The sequence below is a fragment of the Odocoileus virginianus genome, chromosome 6 (assembly GCF_023699985.2).
Source record: "Odocoileus virginianus isolate 20LAN1187 ecotype Illinois chromosome 6, Ovbor_1.2, whole genome shotgun sequence".
NCBI lineage: Eukaryota > Metazoa > Chordata > Mammalia > Artiodactyla > Cervidae > Odocoileus > Odocoileus virginianus.
In genome coordinates, this window is record NC_069679.1 from 70,361,622 (window position 1) to 70,378,918 (window position 17,297).

At 42.7% G+C, this 17,297-nt stretch overlaps 1 protein-coding gene across 8 annotated transcripts in view; it reads left to right on the top strand.

Moving 5' to 3' along the window:
* SIPA1L1 (signal induced proliferation associated 1 like 1) overlaps nt 1-17,297 on the top strand; it is a 493,843-nt gene that overhangs the window by 431,122 nt on the left and 45,424 nt on the right. For all 8 annotated transcript variants that reach the window (XM_070469567.1, XM_070469568.1, XM_070469569.1 and 5 more), the window contains 2 exons: nt 2,150-2,419; nt 15,581-15,730. In XM_070469567.1, coding sequence (XP_070325668.1) covers nt 2,150-2,419; nt 15,581-15,730 — 420 coding nt within the window. The remainder of the gene's footprint in view (nt 1-2,149; nt 2,420-15,580; nt 15,731-17,297) is intronic.

The following is a 17,297-nucleotide window of genomic DNA, read 5'->3' on the forward strand; positions in this document are numbered from 1 at the left end:
AACCATGTGGCAATGGATATTTTTGTCAGAAATATTGAATCAAAGCTGGATACTATATCAGAGCCTAAGGTGATAATCCCTCATTTCAGAGAAAAGGGTTCATTATGTAAGAAGTCAGTAACTTCTGAAAGTAATGTCAAGTGGGCCATACAGTGTTCTGCAAACTGCAGGGTGTAACCCTTAAAAAGAGCATGAAATCTGTTTAAGAGGTTATACCCAGTCTATTTTTTTTCTTTAATGAAATGGATTAACACAGAATATAGCAGAATGGAAGCTATCAGAGGAGGGTTGTGTGTATTTATGGTTGTGCTGTATCACAGTATAAAATGTACTTGTCACTCAGATTGTGGTCCAAAAAGTTCAAAAGCCATTGTCACCCAAGCATAAAAGAGGCACAGCAGAGTCTTGGGCATAGGGTCAGATTAGGGTTGACCTTGGCTTTGGTGGGGGTTGGAGGGAGTGGCAAAGAAGCTCCAAGCAGAGGTGCCCATTGGAGGCTTGGACTGAGACTGAGGAGGGCAAGGACCCCAGCAAATCCACGTGTCCAGAAGCAGCGCTTTTCAAAACCTGTGGCTGGCATGAGGGTGAGGGAAAGAACGTTTGTGATTGTTGGGAGTCTTACCCTGAAATACACGGGCAAGGTCATGAGCAGGGGGGACCATTCCATCATGCTCGTTTTCCCACCAGCAAGAGCCCCTTCCCCAGATGAAAACCAGGCCTTCAGCTGGAGGCTCTATGGACGTGTCTGTCCAGTACCAGAGCCGTGAGCCACCTGTGGCTACAGAGCCATTGTGACGTGGCTGGTCCCAAAGGAGCTGTGCTCTAAGTGTAAAATGCACTCCAAGTTTACACGGATGTAAAATCTCTCGTTAATTTTTTAAATACTGATTTATTGATCGCTTGTTGAAATGATAGCATTTTGGATATATTGCGTTAAGTAAAATGTATTCTTGAACTGAATTCACCTGTTTCATTTTGCTTTTGTAATGTGTCTGCTGGACGTTTAAAAATTATGTACAAGGCTTCTGTCTGGCTCCTACTGTATTTCTGTTGGACGGCGCTGGTCTGGATTTTCCTTATGCTGCCTCTAAATTTCCTCTTAAAGGACTGTTTTGCTATTACTCTTAACCTTTCCTTTCGAGATTTTTCCACATGCTTCTCAATCTTCGAAATGTCTTTAAGAAAAAAAGTCTTTTTTTTCCCCCACTTAGTGATGAAATTCAAATGCACACTTTGAGTTAATGCTTTGGTGAGAATAGATTTTTTTTCCCCCAGTAATTTGCCTATCAGTCATGTCAGTAATGGATTGAACCTTCCTTGGTTGTTTGGAGAAAGGGACTAGAAAGTGGGTTCCTCCTTTCTTAAGGTTTGGGGGTTGGGGCGATGGCACAAAAAGAGGGTAAAATGATGGGAGACAGTTGTGTGCCCGCCATTCATTTCACTCAGGCTGCTGCCTGGGGCTGGCCCTGCTATGAGAGATTTCTGGCTTTTGGGGAGCTGGGGGGAGGCCTGATTTTAGATTATGCTTTGTTCCCTAGCAATTTGATAATTTTTTATTTGATAATTGCTAATTTCAATAACTGGTACTTTTTTTTTCTCCTCCTGAGCTGAATTTGGCTCTCGGTTTGGATTTCAAGATTTCTCCCTACTTATTTTTGACTGTCGGGATCCCAAGAAATTCAAAACTATATACCCTTTTCAATCCTTAATCATAAGGGAAGGATCTAAAGCTTCCTTGTGATTAAGGATGCAAAGCCGCCTGTTTCCTCCAAGGCCCCATCTTAGAGGTCTGCTCCTCCCCACCATATACTGTCCTGGCACCTTCCCTCCCCAGGTCGCAAAGCCAACTCTACCCCTGCTCCACCCGCACCCCCCACCCCCACCAGGGCGACCACAGGTCTCATTGTCTGTCCAAGATTCCATATCTCAAGTCCAGTATTTGGAACTGAGCAAAGGAAAATATGGGTATAATGCTTCTGAGGATTCTGGTTTTTGAAAGGAAAATGATTGTAGGGCTTCATGATTGAAAAATGGTTTGAAACCAAAAATGAAGTGTTTGACGCGTTTTAACTGTTCATGAGAATTCCTGTGGTTCTGCCAACAAGCAGAAGCAATATTGATGTTTCTTCTCTCTATGCCCTCCCCCTAGGAGTTGCTCTGAGACCTACCGCATGCCAGTGATGGAGTACAAAATGAACGAAGGGGTTTCCTACGAATTCAAGTTTCCCTTTCGAAATAACAACAAGTGGCAGAGGAATGCCAACAAGGGGCCGCATTCACCTCAAGTCCCGTCCCAGGTGCAGAGTCCCATGACCTCGAGGCTGAACACCGGGAAGGCGGACGGGAAGATGCCTCCTCCGGAAAGAGCCGCCAACATCCCCCGCAGCATCTCTAGTGATGGGCGCCCGCTGGAGAGGCGGTGAGTGTGTCTTTCAAGGTTTGCCCTGAATCTCTGCCCCAGATTTAAATATCTCCAGGCCCAGAAGTACCAGTGTTTGAGCTGCCCATATTTTACTAGAAATCAAAAATTAAAACTGAGATGCATGCACTAGTGGTCTTCAAACCATGGTAGCATTCTGAAGCCAGCAGGGTAAATGAAGATGTGTTCCAGCAAAGCATTTGGCCTTGTGTAATGGCATCTGGGCTTTGTTCTTTCATTTTCTGTGATACCAACAGAAATCATCATTGCACACTTAGGAGCCATATGAACTAGAACTTGTCAGTCACTTTGAGGTGACATTGACCATATCATCACCTTTGACAGTCTTTGACTTGTAGAGGATTAGTGATATGATTGCAGCAACAGATGGTTTTTGGTTGAGTGTCTGTGTTTGTGTCTGTGTTACTTTGTTATAAAGAATTGTGAGAAGGGAAAGCTGCTAGTGTAGTACAAACATACTTTCCACTGCTCTGAATGCAGAAGAAAATAGTGGATGTTACAGTCCTGAGTAAAGTAATTAAAAAGAGCAGGCAGGGATTGAGGGATCCCAGAAAGTAACAGACCAAGGTTCGTCGTTAAATGGAAAGTCACAGTGGATTTCCTCACAAATCATGTCTGGTTAATTCTTTCTTAACCAGGATGCCCTAGCATTTTGTCTCAAATTCACTATAAAATGCAGCACCATGAACTAAGAACCTAGGGCAAAAATTAAAATAGAGTAAGTGCTCTTAAAATGTGAATACATATGGACTGTATAATTTTAAGTCATTGTACTATAAATTCAGACACTCCAAATTACCTCTACTACAGTTTAACACAGTAACCTGCTAGTCCTCTGCTAGAAGAAGCTGACTTCTTTCTGTACGTGTACTGCCCTTTCCCCATCATTGTGCTTGTCTTGATCACATCTCTGCGTGTTTTTGTGGTCTCCACACTACAGAGGGGATCAGGAACCCTCAGAACTGGCAGGGAGAAGTCTCTGTTCCAGAAGCTGCTGTGGAATGAAGAAAGATCCCTATGGAGCCAAAATGTGAGCCTGACTCCAGCCAGAACAGGGCGCCAAGGAAAACGTCCCAGCGATGCTTCAGAAGTCATTGGTTCAGACTGAGAGCAGAAAGTTGGAGGTTTTCAAAACCACACTATGATGTCTTTTATCTTAAAAGACATAAAACATTGACACTTAACTATTTCAGAAACACTAGAATACCATGTAGAAATAATCTGATCAAAACAAAAACAGACAACCAAAAAAAACCCTAGTTGTCTTTCTAAAATTCCTCATATAATCTTGGGGATTTATTTACAGAGCCTTGCTGTTTATCTCAATAAAAGATTCCTCTCCCAAAGTGGCTACATTCCCATCTGGACTCCTCTTGCTTTCATTATTTTCAGGAAGAAATAGCATCCAAGTGATCGCTGAATAAATTCTTTGTTCTGCACATCCCAAACTTGGCTCCCTCTGAGGTGTGTGTTAACTGAAATTCATGATTTGGCCCACATTTTGAAAGATGAACCTAGGAAACCGTTGTTTAGAGAAGGACCTTTTGTTCCTCTCAATGCTATTTTCTTTCTTTCCAAGACAGTCATCAGGAATTTACGAGTGAAATCAGTTTCACGTTATTTTATATGATATTCCATATAATAAAATAGCAGAATGTATTTTGATTCCATGTTGAATTTAATTTCTGCAACAGAAACTAAAGCTTATGGCTGAATGTACTGACCTCCGAAAGTGAAAATATTTTTTGTGGCTTCTTATCCTCTTAGGATGCAGGCAAGTGCTATAGAATGCATCACTCCATTTATAGAAGTTCTTTCTGTGAATGTTTTTTCTTTCTGTGGATGTTTGTGTGTACCTTTCCCATATCTACCCAAAGGACAGGGAATTCTCATGCTGTCTCTGTAAGACTGTAATAGCCCTGTGGCTCTCCAAGGCAGAAGATGAAACTGGCAGAAGCGAGGCTACCAATGGTTTTTGGAAAATTTGACCTCTACTAAGTCTTCTTAGTTTCAGATATCCTTTAAGACACTGGACTAGGATTTCAGATCTAACGATGGAGGGCTTGTAACGCTCAGCTCTAAATTTTCAGATTATTTGTCTCCTCTTCATTTTGAAGGGTATGGAATTAGATGGCTGTTCCTCTCTTGTAAAAATTTAAGAGTTTGGTGTCCTATCCCATCATTCCTAACTTTCAGTAAAGCAGTATTTCTTATTTAAGTTTTAACTTTGAGGCATACATAGAAGGTACTGTTTGAGAAACAATACCGAGTGAGTATTCAGTAGACTCCTGACATTCACCAGGAATACTTCCCGAGTCCTCCATTAAGACCTAGAGTCATAAAATAGACCTGAGAATATCATTTCCTCCATGAAACATAGTAAAATAAAACTAAAAATTTTAAGCATTCCCTTCCTAGTTCTGCTGAGAACAAATTACCTTACTGCAACATGGACGTGATGCTCCTGGCTATCCCTACCTCCCCATCTGACTCTCCGCCTTCATCCCAGCCCTGCCCCTAGATACCATTTGCCTTTGTACCTGGGCCATCTGTAGAGTGATACGGACCTTTCAGATGAATCATAAGTGGTCAAAACAGATGCCAAGGTCTGCCACTCCCTGAATCTTACCTTACCAGTAGTAGCATATGCCTAATACTGAGACTAAAGGATGGTCCCTTGGTATCAGTATAGGATTGGTTCAGAACCTCCCTGGATACCAAAACCTGCAGCTGCTCAAGTCCTGTAATTAACCCTCACATCCTCAGCAGGTCTGCAGATCATGAACATAGTAGTATATACATTGAAAAAAATTTCCTGTAGAAGTGAGCCTATGCAGTTCAAACCCATATTGTTCAAGGGTCAGCAATATTGCCTTTACGTGGTTCGTTTGTTTCATTTATTTTTCTCCCCCAGCTCAGGCAAGTTGTATTAAACTGTAGAGAACCAGCTTATTTAGGATGAAGTGTGCAGCCACCTCAAGCCTACTCTGCACATGCTACACAAATCTGCCTGCTTCATTCACCACGACTGGACACAGCACAATTCATTTTAAATGAAAACTGAATATACTGCTTGTAGAAACTTAATTTACTGCTTGTAGAAGCATAGTTTTCTTGAATTGTATGCAAGTTCCCAGACTTAACGGTCATTAGAAACAATTAAAGAAAAAAATACTTGTGGAACAGATTATCCTTTTTCACAATTTTTATGACAAACTAAAAGGTGTTGTTCCTATTTGGAGTTTCTAACAAGAATTATTTAACTGAATTTTGCTCTCTATACATTGATTAGAGAAACTGATACAATAGGAGTAAATGACCCATTTGCCATCTAAATAGAATAAAGTCTGATTAGATTTGGTTTAAATATAAGAGCTTTATGCTATCTGGGTGGCCTTGAAAGTGTATAATTTTATGGTATTTGTGGGAGAAGTTCTTATTGACAGAATTATTATTTTTGTTCAGTAGCTAAATTGTGTGTGATTCTTTTTGACCCCATGGACTGCAGCATGCCAGGCTCGCTGTCCATCACCAGCTCCCAGAGTTTGCTCAGACTCATGTCCATTGAGTCGGTGATGCCATCCAACCATCTCCTCCTCTGCTGCCCCCTTCTCCTGCCCTCGATCTTTCCCAGCATCGGGGTCTTTTCCCGTGAGTTGACTCTTTGCATCAGGTGGCCAAAGTATTGGAGCTTCAGCATCAGTCCTTCCAATGAATATTCAGGGTTGATCTCCTTTAGAATTGGCTGTTTTGATTTCCTTGCTGTCCAAGGGACTTTCAAGAGTCTTCTCCAGCACCACAATTCAAAAGCATCAAGAATTGACAAAATTAATATTTAACAAAAACAGTTGATATGGTGCAATCTCTGTTTTGGCCTCAAATATATCTTGAGTGTAAGGATAGTACTGAATTTAAGTTAGCTGGCTGTGGTACACTGAACTTAACACATTACTGTGTTTAAACATAATATGGGATTAGTAATACAACCCTGATCGGTGTTAATATGCTCAGAAAAGCTTAAGTATTTCAGGGGTTTTGCATAAACAACAGGCATGTTGGCATATAAAAGCATTTTCCTTTCTCCTTTTTGTAGATGGAGTATTGCCAAGCTTTCTATAAATATTTAGAGTCAGATCATCCTGAATCAATGCTCCTTTTGCATTTTACCTGGATGCCATCCTCTCCCCCTTTCTCCACTGTATTTAGCTTTCAGCAGCTGGATGGAATGTTGCTTCGTAAACAGAGTTACAGCTGGCTACACTTGCAGCCTCCCTAATGCCCTCCTCTGCAGATGTCTGCACCATGCAGGGCATGAAGATCATGCCTAGAGGATATTGTTGAAACAAACGCAAATAGTTCTTCTATTTCTGTTTCAGTATCCATTAACAAAAACTCCCCTTCCCCCACCCCTAGGCCCTTACCATTCTACTTTCTGTGATTTTGACTATCTTGGTACCTCACATAAATAGAAAATTTACCTTAGTGGAATCATCCACTGTTTGTTCTTTGGGGACTGGTTTATTTCACTTTAGCATAATGTATTCAGGCTTCATTCATGTTGCAGCATATGTTGAGTTTTCCTTCTTGCATATTAGCTCAGGCTACTGTAACAAAATACCATAGATTCAGTGGCTTATACAACAGACATTTACTTGTGGAGTCTGGAAATTCCAAAATCAAGGTTCCAAAAGGTGTGGTTCTTGGTGAGGACCCTCTTCTTGGCTTGTAAAAAGCACCTTCTTGCTGTGTCCTCACATGGCAAAGAGAGGAAGCTCTGGTTTCTTGCCCCTCTTATAAGGGGACTCATTGCATCATGGGGGCTCCACCCTTATGACCTCATCTTAACCTAATTACCTCCCAAAGGCCCCACCTCCTAATGTCATTACACCGGGGTTAGGATTTCAACACATGAATTCGGTGAGGAGTGAGGGTGGGGGGATCCCCAGGTGGCACAGTGGTGAAGAATCCACCTGCCAGTGCAGAAGCCACAGAAGACAGAGGTTTGATTCCTGGGTCAAGAAGATTCCCTGGAGGAGGGCATGGCAACCCACTCCAGTGTTCTTGCCTGGATAATCCCATGGACAGAGGAGCCTGGCGGGCAAAGAGTCAGACACAACTGAGCACACATGCACACGGGTGGGGGAGGGGCACATTAAGTCCATAACCTTTCCCTTTTTCAAGAATGAGTAATATTCCATTGTATGTATGTACCACATTGCTTATCCATTCATCCATTAATGGACACTTGGGTAAATCAGTTTATAAAATTCAAAAGAAGGTAAAAGTGAAACACTATAATCTGATAAAGTCATAGAATTGAAGCTTAGATTTAAGTAGAATTTTTGCTTTTTATTGACTTAATTGCCCCAGCTCTTCAAAGGAGTGAATGCACTCTGGCATCCACACTGGCATCACTTTAGATGATTTGCAAGTTCACACTTTTAGAGTGGACTTTCCAGGTGGCGCTAGTGGTAAAGAACCCGTCTGCCAATGCTGGAGACCCAAGAGATGCGGATTCGATTTCTGGGTCAGAAAGATCCCTTGGAGGAAGGTGTGGCAACCTACTCCAGTATTCTTGCCTGGAGAATCCCATTAACAGAGGAGCCTGGCAGGCTACAGCGCATGGAGTCCCAAAGAGTCAGACACGACTGAAGCAACTTAGCACACACTCATGCACTTTTAGATTAGAGTATGATTAGAGTATGAAGGTATTTTCTATTCAAGCATTCAGGAAAGGGACACAGTGGCCTGAGCCTGGCACCCCTCCCAGCTCCCTTTCTTTTACAAACCGTAGAGTGACCTGGGGAACAAGCCCAGGGTACTATAAAGCCGAGGTACTATAGTTACTGTGTTTAATCTGAGCTCGTCGGACAGGCCTGGCACATAGTGAGTCTTAGAAACTGGTAGTTGCTGTCTTCCTTGGTGTCGTTTTGTGGGTGCTCTTCTAAATACAGCTGCCTGGGGGTGGAAGGGGGCTCTAGTTCCAGTTGGGGACTTAGGGGGTGAGGATAGAGCTGGCCAGACCGGGCTCATGAGTCAGTCTGCAGCTAATCCAAGCCATGCATGTGGTGTGAGTCAGTGTGTTTGCAAGGAGCGGGTTGTGCCATCTTGAGCACCAGCTAACCTCGGTGAGACAGAGGATGAGTTCAGGAGACCTGCTGTGCTGGGAACAACCGTGGCGAGCTGTGCAGTTGTGGAAGGAAATGCTGCCAAAACCATCCGGTGAGTTGGAATAGCCTGAGAGATGAGTTTGAAAAAGGCGGTTGTGCTCTGGGAAGAGCAGCAAGGTGGCCAGTGGGCATATTATTCTGTGTGTCAGAGAATTGTTCTTCTGAATGTGTCCAGCAGTGGGGTCTTGCCCTCATCCCTTTTAAGAGAGTTCTGCGTTAGGAGCCACCCAGGGAGGCTGGCCTGCTCACACCTTATGGGAAGGGTCTGAAGGGCCCATAGTGGCCCTGAGGCTTCCTCCAGAAGCACCCCTTGTTCACGGCCCGCACCTGACGAGGGGCAGGCCTTCCCAGAAGCCAGATGCGACCCGTGTCCTGCTGTAGCCCTCACTCTTGTGAGAAGGTAGCAGGCATCCTAGGCCCTTTGTCCAACTAGGGCACATAACCCATACAGACACATTTACCATCAGGAATTTAAACAACTCTCAGGGGTAAAAAAAAAAAAATAAGTGTATCCTGCTCCCTTACATCTGAAACCACTGACATTTTTTCTTTAACATTTGTCGATTGCACCGTGCGTGTATAAATATGTGGAAATTAGTGATACTGAACACAGGTGAGCCACCTAGACCTACCCCACAGTCATCAGTGTGAAATTTTGCCATAAGCCTCTTGTTGAGAACCTGGGATAATGACCAGTCTGGCCATGGTCTGCCTCCACTCGTGGAAATCCCTCCATGTGGTGAGAAAGTGGCAGTCTGCCATCCGCCTATCGTTAAAATATTGGCCGCTCCAGTATTCTTACATGGAAAATTCCGTGGACAAAGGAGCCTGGTGGACTATAGCCAGTGGGGTCGCAGAGAGTCCGGCATGACTGAGCGAGCGTGAACAGAGACGCTTAGGGTGCTTGCACAGAGCGGGTGGGGGTCTTAAGACCCCCTGAGGAAGGGGCGCACCAACCACCACCAGCATAGAGGCCATCTCCTGTGCGGCATTGTGGCTTCTGCATCCCTGTTTTTGTGTGATGCAACGGGATTGAGTTTATCTTTAGTTTCTTCTAATTTGTAAAAGCCTAGCATGCTCCAGGAGACCACTTAACTTCTCCTCACCAAAGGATTTGGTTGTGACCTCTTCTTGAAGTATTTGAACACTGGTGAAGGGAGGAACCAACTAAAATTAGAGGCTAGTATTTGTGGTGCGCTAATAGATTCTTTCTATATGGAAATCTCATTAATTTCAGGCTCATGTCATCAGTTCTCTTGTGCCTTGGCAAAAAATAAAGGACTGTGTTTGGTCATTGCCCGCCGTCTCAGGGGCTACAGGGCCGGCTCTGACCACACTGCTGCTTTGCTGCAGAACCTTCCAGGCTGCCCTGTTGCCTAATAGATGAAGTTGTGCTCCCTCAGTTTACCAAACATGGGCCCACCCTACCAGACACAGTTCTCCCCCTGGGCACAGCCTGCACCAATCTCCTACCTGCGTCAGGTGTTCCAGCCAAAGATGCCGCTGTGGCGGCCGCATGCGCCTTCCTGTCCTGTGTCCTAAGTCTTGACTTCTGTGAAAATCCCTTGTTTCCTACAAACTGCATCTCAAATGCATTTCCTCACAAAGCTTGCTTTCCCCACAGGATCTGACCTCTAACCTGCCTGAGCTGCCTCTCCTTTCAATTTGAACTGCCCTTGTGACAATAACATTCTACTTGCATTTTGCTTAAGAGCTATAGGCAGCTGTTTTTTTTACTGAGCTCATATTCTGTGCAACGGTCTGATCAAAGTCCCTCATGTTGAGTTTTTCTCAGTTGATCCGCCCAGCCACCCAGTAAGTTGGTTGCTGTTTACTCCTTTTACAGATAAGAATGCCCGGGGATTGAGAGATGGAATCATTTGTGCAGAGTCCTGGCTGGTTTGTGGTGAAGCTGAGATTAGCACCATCAGAGCCCCTGTCTTAGCCACCATGTTGCAAGAATGAAATCTACCGCCATATATAGGTGGTGCTAAAGAAATACTTGCCAAGTTTGAAAGTGAGAATTAGTAAAAAGTGACGAAGAGAATGAGTGAAATGAGTAATCACCAGTATTTGTAAACTAATAGAAGTTGATTTTGTTGTAGATTATTAATGTGCATTTCATGTAAAGCATTCATAGCTCAGACTCTTGTCCACCTGCAGTGCAGGAGACCCTGGTTTGATTCCTGGGTCAGGAAGATCCTCTGGAGAAGGGATAGGCTACCCACTCCAGTATTCCTGGGCTTCCCTTGTGGCTCAGCTGGTAAAGAATCCACCTGCAATGCAGGAGACCTGGGTTCGATCCCTGGGTTGGGAAGATCCCCTGGAGAAGGGAAAGGCTACCCACTCCTGTATTCTGGTCTGGAGACTTCCGTGGACTATATAGTCCATGGGGTTGCAAAGAGTCAGACACGACTGAGCAAATTTCACTACTAAAATGTGTCGTTAAAGAAATACTTAGGTCTTAAAAAAAAAGAAAGAAATATTTGCTAGATAAATGCATTCATGTTACACACTAAGGGGGCCCAGCCACATGCAGTCAGGGGCAGCTTCAGGTACGTGCACAGGGCCCCACACTTGGACGGGTCCATGCTGGGTTTAATGTTCTGCTGTTGCTGTCTTGAAAGTTTTAGTGCATTTGAACAAGGAGACCCGAGATTTCATTTGCACTGGTCCCCACAAATGATGTAGGTAGTGCTGTCTGCAGTCCATTTTTATGTTCTGTAGAGTCACCCTTAGATATAAAATTGACTCATCTCAGGAGGCACCCACGATGTGTGCTGGGCTGTGAACCTCTGATGGCTTGCCAGCAGCTGGGAAGTGATGATCCATTTATCTCAGTGTGATGAACCACGGTATTTTCCTAACTGTATGAGAGTTACTCATGGTTGTAAACTGATCTTGTCCCAGGAGGCTCGTCAGAACAGGATTTCAGTGGTCCAGTCTGAATAGCTGGTAGGAATTGTATGGTCAGAAAGCCAGGGATAGCTCTGGTTCACAAAGTTAGGAAGAGACGGAAAGACGGAGGGGTGAGTTGCTCGGATTCGAACACAACTTGTTCAAACTCTAGTCTGAATACAGCACCAAGTGATGTTACGTTGAATCATTTTAGAGAATTTTTTTAACAGAATTCTGGGAAGAATCCCGGCTGATATGCATTGCTAAAGGCAGACTTGAACAAAATCCTGTTCCCTGGATGAATAGCGTTTTAATTGCTAAGTTATGGTAAAATGCTGTGTTTAATTATGGACTCAGATATCTAATTTGTCAGTCATTGCTGCTATTTGAAACTCTCTTGGTTGTTCTTGCCATCGTTCCGCTGTTTGCACTTGAGTTACAAAGGGCTTTATCTCCTTGGACACGTCCAAGCAGTGCTATCCCTTTGGAGTAAAAGGTGGGAAACAGGGACATAATTGAACCCATACATAACTATGCAGGGAAAAAATTTAGCATCAATTATGCAGATACTGAGAGTTCCTTATCCATAAATTGATAAATCACAGTCTCAAGAGATCTTTAATAAAAGCCTATCAATATTAACATCATATGTGTAGTCCTGTGAATTGATTCATGGGAAGGGTGTGGTGGGATGTGGGTTATTTCGTTTGATAGCTGGATTTTTTTTTTTTTTTTTTTTTTTGGCGCTTCTCCCTTTTATCTTGACATGAGAAGGCTTCTGGAAAAATGAAGAACTGAGATATTGATCTTGGACCATTTCTTCCTAAATGTCCATCCCAGTCAACTGTCTGTTTTCATTGCAATGAAATGTACTGCATATAAATGGAAAGCTGGCATTGAGTGTAGTCCTGCAGACTATGGGAGTATTGTCTATTGGGCTGATGATCGTGACTTTTTAAATTGCTGCATTCTTTGAACAGTCCAAAAGCCCTCAGTGTTTCATTTCTGCAGAGGGAAGTCATAGCCATACATAAAATTTAAGATTGGTTACTTTAAAAACATTTAGTTATTTATTGGCTAAATTGATAAAAATGTAGGGAAGAGAATCTACTGAAATAAATGCTAAAAAGGTTTTTAGATACTTCCTTTCTGACCATGAACATAACATTCTCAAAGAAGATTATTTCTTAAATTCCACAAAATCAAAAGATGTCACAGCAAGTGATAGATGTATTCATCTTAGTCCTGTAAACCTATTCAGACATTAATAGGGGCTCGTTAAGACTGAGAGAAAGTAGAAAGAAAGACCTGTGTTTATCTCAAAAGAAAAGAAAAGACTTGTGATCCCCTCAGGTAGAGCTGGGGGCAGGGGCTCAGAGGTTCAAGAGGCTAGCATGCTGACTTCCTCTGTGAGCCAATTTGGGGGTTACTCATTTTCAAAGTATCAAGACAGCAACCAGCCCAAATTCCAGCAATGATCAGCCGTGGTCTCTGGTAGTAGACTGCCAATGCCAGGCAGGCAGGAACCTCCCTCTCCCTGAACGAGATCTGTTTTCCAGTAGTATTTGTGAGCTGGTATCAAATTCAGAGTATTTGGAAAGAATACGAAGTCATCAGAATAAGGGCTAATTCTGATTTTTTTTTTTTTTTTTTTTTTGCCTGCCCTACATACATCTAGAGTCATAAAAACATTTGAGTGGCATTCCATCAGTTGCTGTATGTGTGTTCTGTGTGTGTGGACAATCCAAAACAATGCCACTATTGAGTTATATAAGTGCAGAAAAGGCCTGGGAATGAATGCTGGCCTTCTGGAAATGCTATTTTTTCACTTTGGGATAACTCCAGTAACCAAGTAGAATTTTCTGATACATCTGCCAAATAAAAGAGCTGAGGTTGAGAAGTAGCATAAGATATTTTAATGTATGTTTTGGAGAGCAGGGTAAGAAAAGCAAGCTCTAAATATAAATATGAAAGTTACATCTTGACTTTGGCTATGGAATCTTGTTGTTACTTCCTCGTAGAAGCACAAACACTGTGAATGTAATTCAGTGGTGTTACTTGTTTATCCCAAAAAGAGTTAAAAAATCTCCAGGCCCCCAGACATTGCACTGGCCCCAACGGCGTTCACATATCTGCTGTCATCTCCCTTCTTTTCATCTTTGTGTAACACCTCCTCTTTGCAGCAAGAAAAGCAAAGCAGCGGCAACATGAAACTGTATTTGAAGTTTCTCTGTATTGTGCATGCATGCTAAGTTGCTTCATTTGTTACGACTCTTTGCGACCCCATGGACTGTAGCCCACCAAGCTGCTCTGTCCATGAGGTTCTGCAGACAAAGACTACTGGAGTGGGTTGCCATGCCCTCCTCCAGGGGATCTTCCCAACCCAAGGATGGAACTCCTGTCTCTTAGGTCTCCTGCATTGGCAGGTGGATTCTTTACCACTAGCACCACCTGAGAAGCCCTTCTCTGAATTAGGTGCATCGAGAATCCCATGGACAGAGAAGCCTGGTGGGCTACAGTCCATGGGGTCGCAAAGGGTCGGACACGACTGAGCATACTGTGCAAAAACTAAACTCTTCAGGCAGAAGTGGTTCATGCTGTTCTAGTATTTTTCCTTGTAACCTACTCCTTCCCTTCATCCCCCCACTCCAGTCCCTTTCCAGTTACTTCAGAATAAACAGTGAGAAATTTGGGACATGTTTTAATGGGAAAGAAGGGGTAACAGAATCACACCTGATAACAAATTTGTCACTGAGGAGAGAGTTGGGACTCCCCAGTAGAGATCTGCCTCTTGGACATAGACCAACTTTAAGGGTCATATTTTGGGGTGTCCTTTTTCTGCTAGAAAAGCTTCTGAGTGTGATTCTGTTCTCCCTTCTGTCAGTATCCTGTACCTGGAGCCCTCTGCTCTATTTCAGAAGGCGTGTAGGTTCCCTGAAGGAAGCCTGTGTTTCAGTGAAGGTCCCAGGGCTTCAAAACTTTGGCTTCAGCATTAAGACCCCTTTATGTGCAAAATCGTCTGACCCTGCAGACCCCTTGCAAGCTGTCTTATTAAGCACAGAAAACCCATCTTTCTCTAGAGAATAGCAATAGCCTGGCGCAGAGTGCAGTGGGCTCAGAAATTCAAGAGCCTGGCTTAGTGAAAAAATGACTTTGATTCCCCTCCCTCAACTATAAAATGGAAATGACCTGCCCTGCTGCCCCTTTACAAGAGCCAATGATCTGGACCAGCATTTGCTTCTGAAATAAAATATCATTGTTTTAGCTGATGTCAAGATTTAGCTGACAAATTGTCACAGGCTTCAGCCTCACTTATTAATATCCTGCAGTTGCCGCAGTGTCTACTTGAATGGAGCAAGTAGGGGGCAAAAATAATGTCTGTCCTAACCACAAAGCTCTGTTTTCTGTGCCGAGCCAGTCCATGGGGTGAGGGATCCATAATTTTAGAAAGAGATGTACTGGGGGCTAGGCAGAGCACACCTCTGCTGTGTTATCAACTCAGTATCCCAATGAAATTCAGCGAACTGCAGTTCTAGGCATGTTTCCATGGAGGTTTTTGTATGGTGATGTGTAAATCAACCAGATTTATACATACTAAACAGCAATATCTGGATATTCATTCCAGACCTTTAGTAATAAAATTGGAAAACAAAGAAGCTTACAAAGAATGTACCTGTCTCACTGTGGTCATATACTCTGGGAGAACCAGTGGGGAAATTGAATTAATTGCCATGTTAATATCGCTGGGACTCATTATATTCTCTGGGCTGCCATACTGCAAAATTGCATAAGCATTTCAGCTCCTGAATTCTGGCAGCTTTTGGAAACATACATGTTTTTTTTTTCCCCCCTGTTATTTTTTGACGCCCCCTCCCCCTTCAAGGCCTTTTTCCAGCTGTCCCCTTAAGGGAGTAGTTTTATGGGGAAGGTTCTTTTGTGGGCTTCCAGCTGGCTTTATTTTCACCATCTCCACAAAGTGGCTGTGTTTGTTGCATTCATATATTACCCATCACATCGCCTTGGGATTTTCCCTTTGAGTTGCTGACTTCATGTTTTCTGTTTGCACACACAGGCTGTCTCCTGGTTCAGACATCTATGTGACGGTCTCGTCCATGGCTTTAGCAAGATCCCAGCCATGTCGCAACTCCCCGAGCAGTCTGTCTTCATCCAGCGAGACTGGCTCTGGAGGGGGCACCTACAGGCAGAAGTCCATGCCCGAAGGGTAGGTAAAGTCAGCATCACTGTCTCTCCTCCCATGTGTAACTCAGACGTGCAAAATAGTTTCCATTCAGCCGGACTCAGGTCACAAAAGGGGAAATACAGTTTATACTCCACATTAAAAAATGTTTTCATGGCTAGTTCCAACCACTTCTTAGAAAGTTTATCATTCTGTAGCCTCTAAGGACTCAATGGCAAAGAAATCTAATTATATCTATTCCTCCATTATATGTATTGATCTTGTTTCATCGTATGGATTTTGCCACTTCTTAAAATTTCTTCCCAAGTAAACTTAGGAGTATGCTGCTTGCGCTGGGTAGAGTTTATATTGATGTTAAAGTAAGAGAAATGTTCATTTTGTCCAAAGCTTAAAAGGATTTTTCTCACACTTTAGAAATCTGTGATTTCAGCCTGTGGGTTGTTTGGGAGCTTTTCTCTCCATCTTTTTTGAAAACACTAAACACCCAAAGTAACCGTTTGCTTCTGACAAGACTTACAAAGTAAAAAGCTAAGTGTACATGATTATAAAGGCTACTAAAAGGCGGGAGGGGAATTGGCATGTCTGAAGCTGGAAAGGAATTAGCAGAAAACATCACATGATACACACAAACCGACTTTGCTCAGAGGGAGAGTGAAAGAACCATCACAGGCCTCCTGCCGGGACACCTCTGAAGAACTTGAAACCACTTGAAATTCAAAAATGGCATGTTGGGAGCAAAAAAGGATCTTTCTGTTCCAAGTTTTCTCCAAATTATTTTTAACAGATGCACATATGATTTGTTTACTTTCTTGAGATCTTACCATGTTATAAAACAATTCTGCTTATGAGAATAGTTTCATAATGGGTATTTTTTTATCCTATAGTCTTTTGTTGGTTTTTACAGCTGTTAAAAATAATTTTGTTGATATTTTTGCTAAATGTTTATGTTAGCAGAAACTAAGTAATAAAAAACTACAATAAAACATACTTCCCTCCCCAGCTCTCTCCCCAAGGAGTCCATTGGTAGCATGTCTAAAATGTACATTTCTTACTTTAATTACAGTGACAATTAGTAAAAAATTCTAGCTCTTATTGTAGGCCCCTGCAAAAGATTTTATGAGTTAAGTAGTAGTATTATCCCATACCACAAGCCCAACTGATTATTTTTTGTTTGGTTTGGTAGATTTTAAATGGCCTTGTTTGACTTCAAAAGTAAGAATTCACTGCAACTTCAGTGTTAATACAGCAATAAAGTATAAATGAGCTAACAACAACAAAATCATGTTAGCTTCTTCTCTACATTTGAGATATACTCTCAAGACATACTAAAATGTAATTTGAAACAGTAATTTTTGGTGATTATTAATGGTAGAAATGGCTCCAATGTTCATGCTATACCATTTTTTTAATAAAGTGGTAGTTATTTGACATGATGTATAATACTTAGTGTCCCATAGCTGGTACGGAGGGTTTCCCCCATCACTTTTCAGGTTAACTGATGACTGTTTACTGTGCTGTGTCACATCAGTTTTATCTGCAGTGAACCTTTACAGGAAGATGCTGGTACAGTGTTTTCCTTTAGATCCCAAGG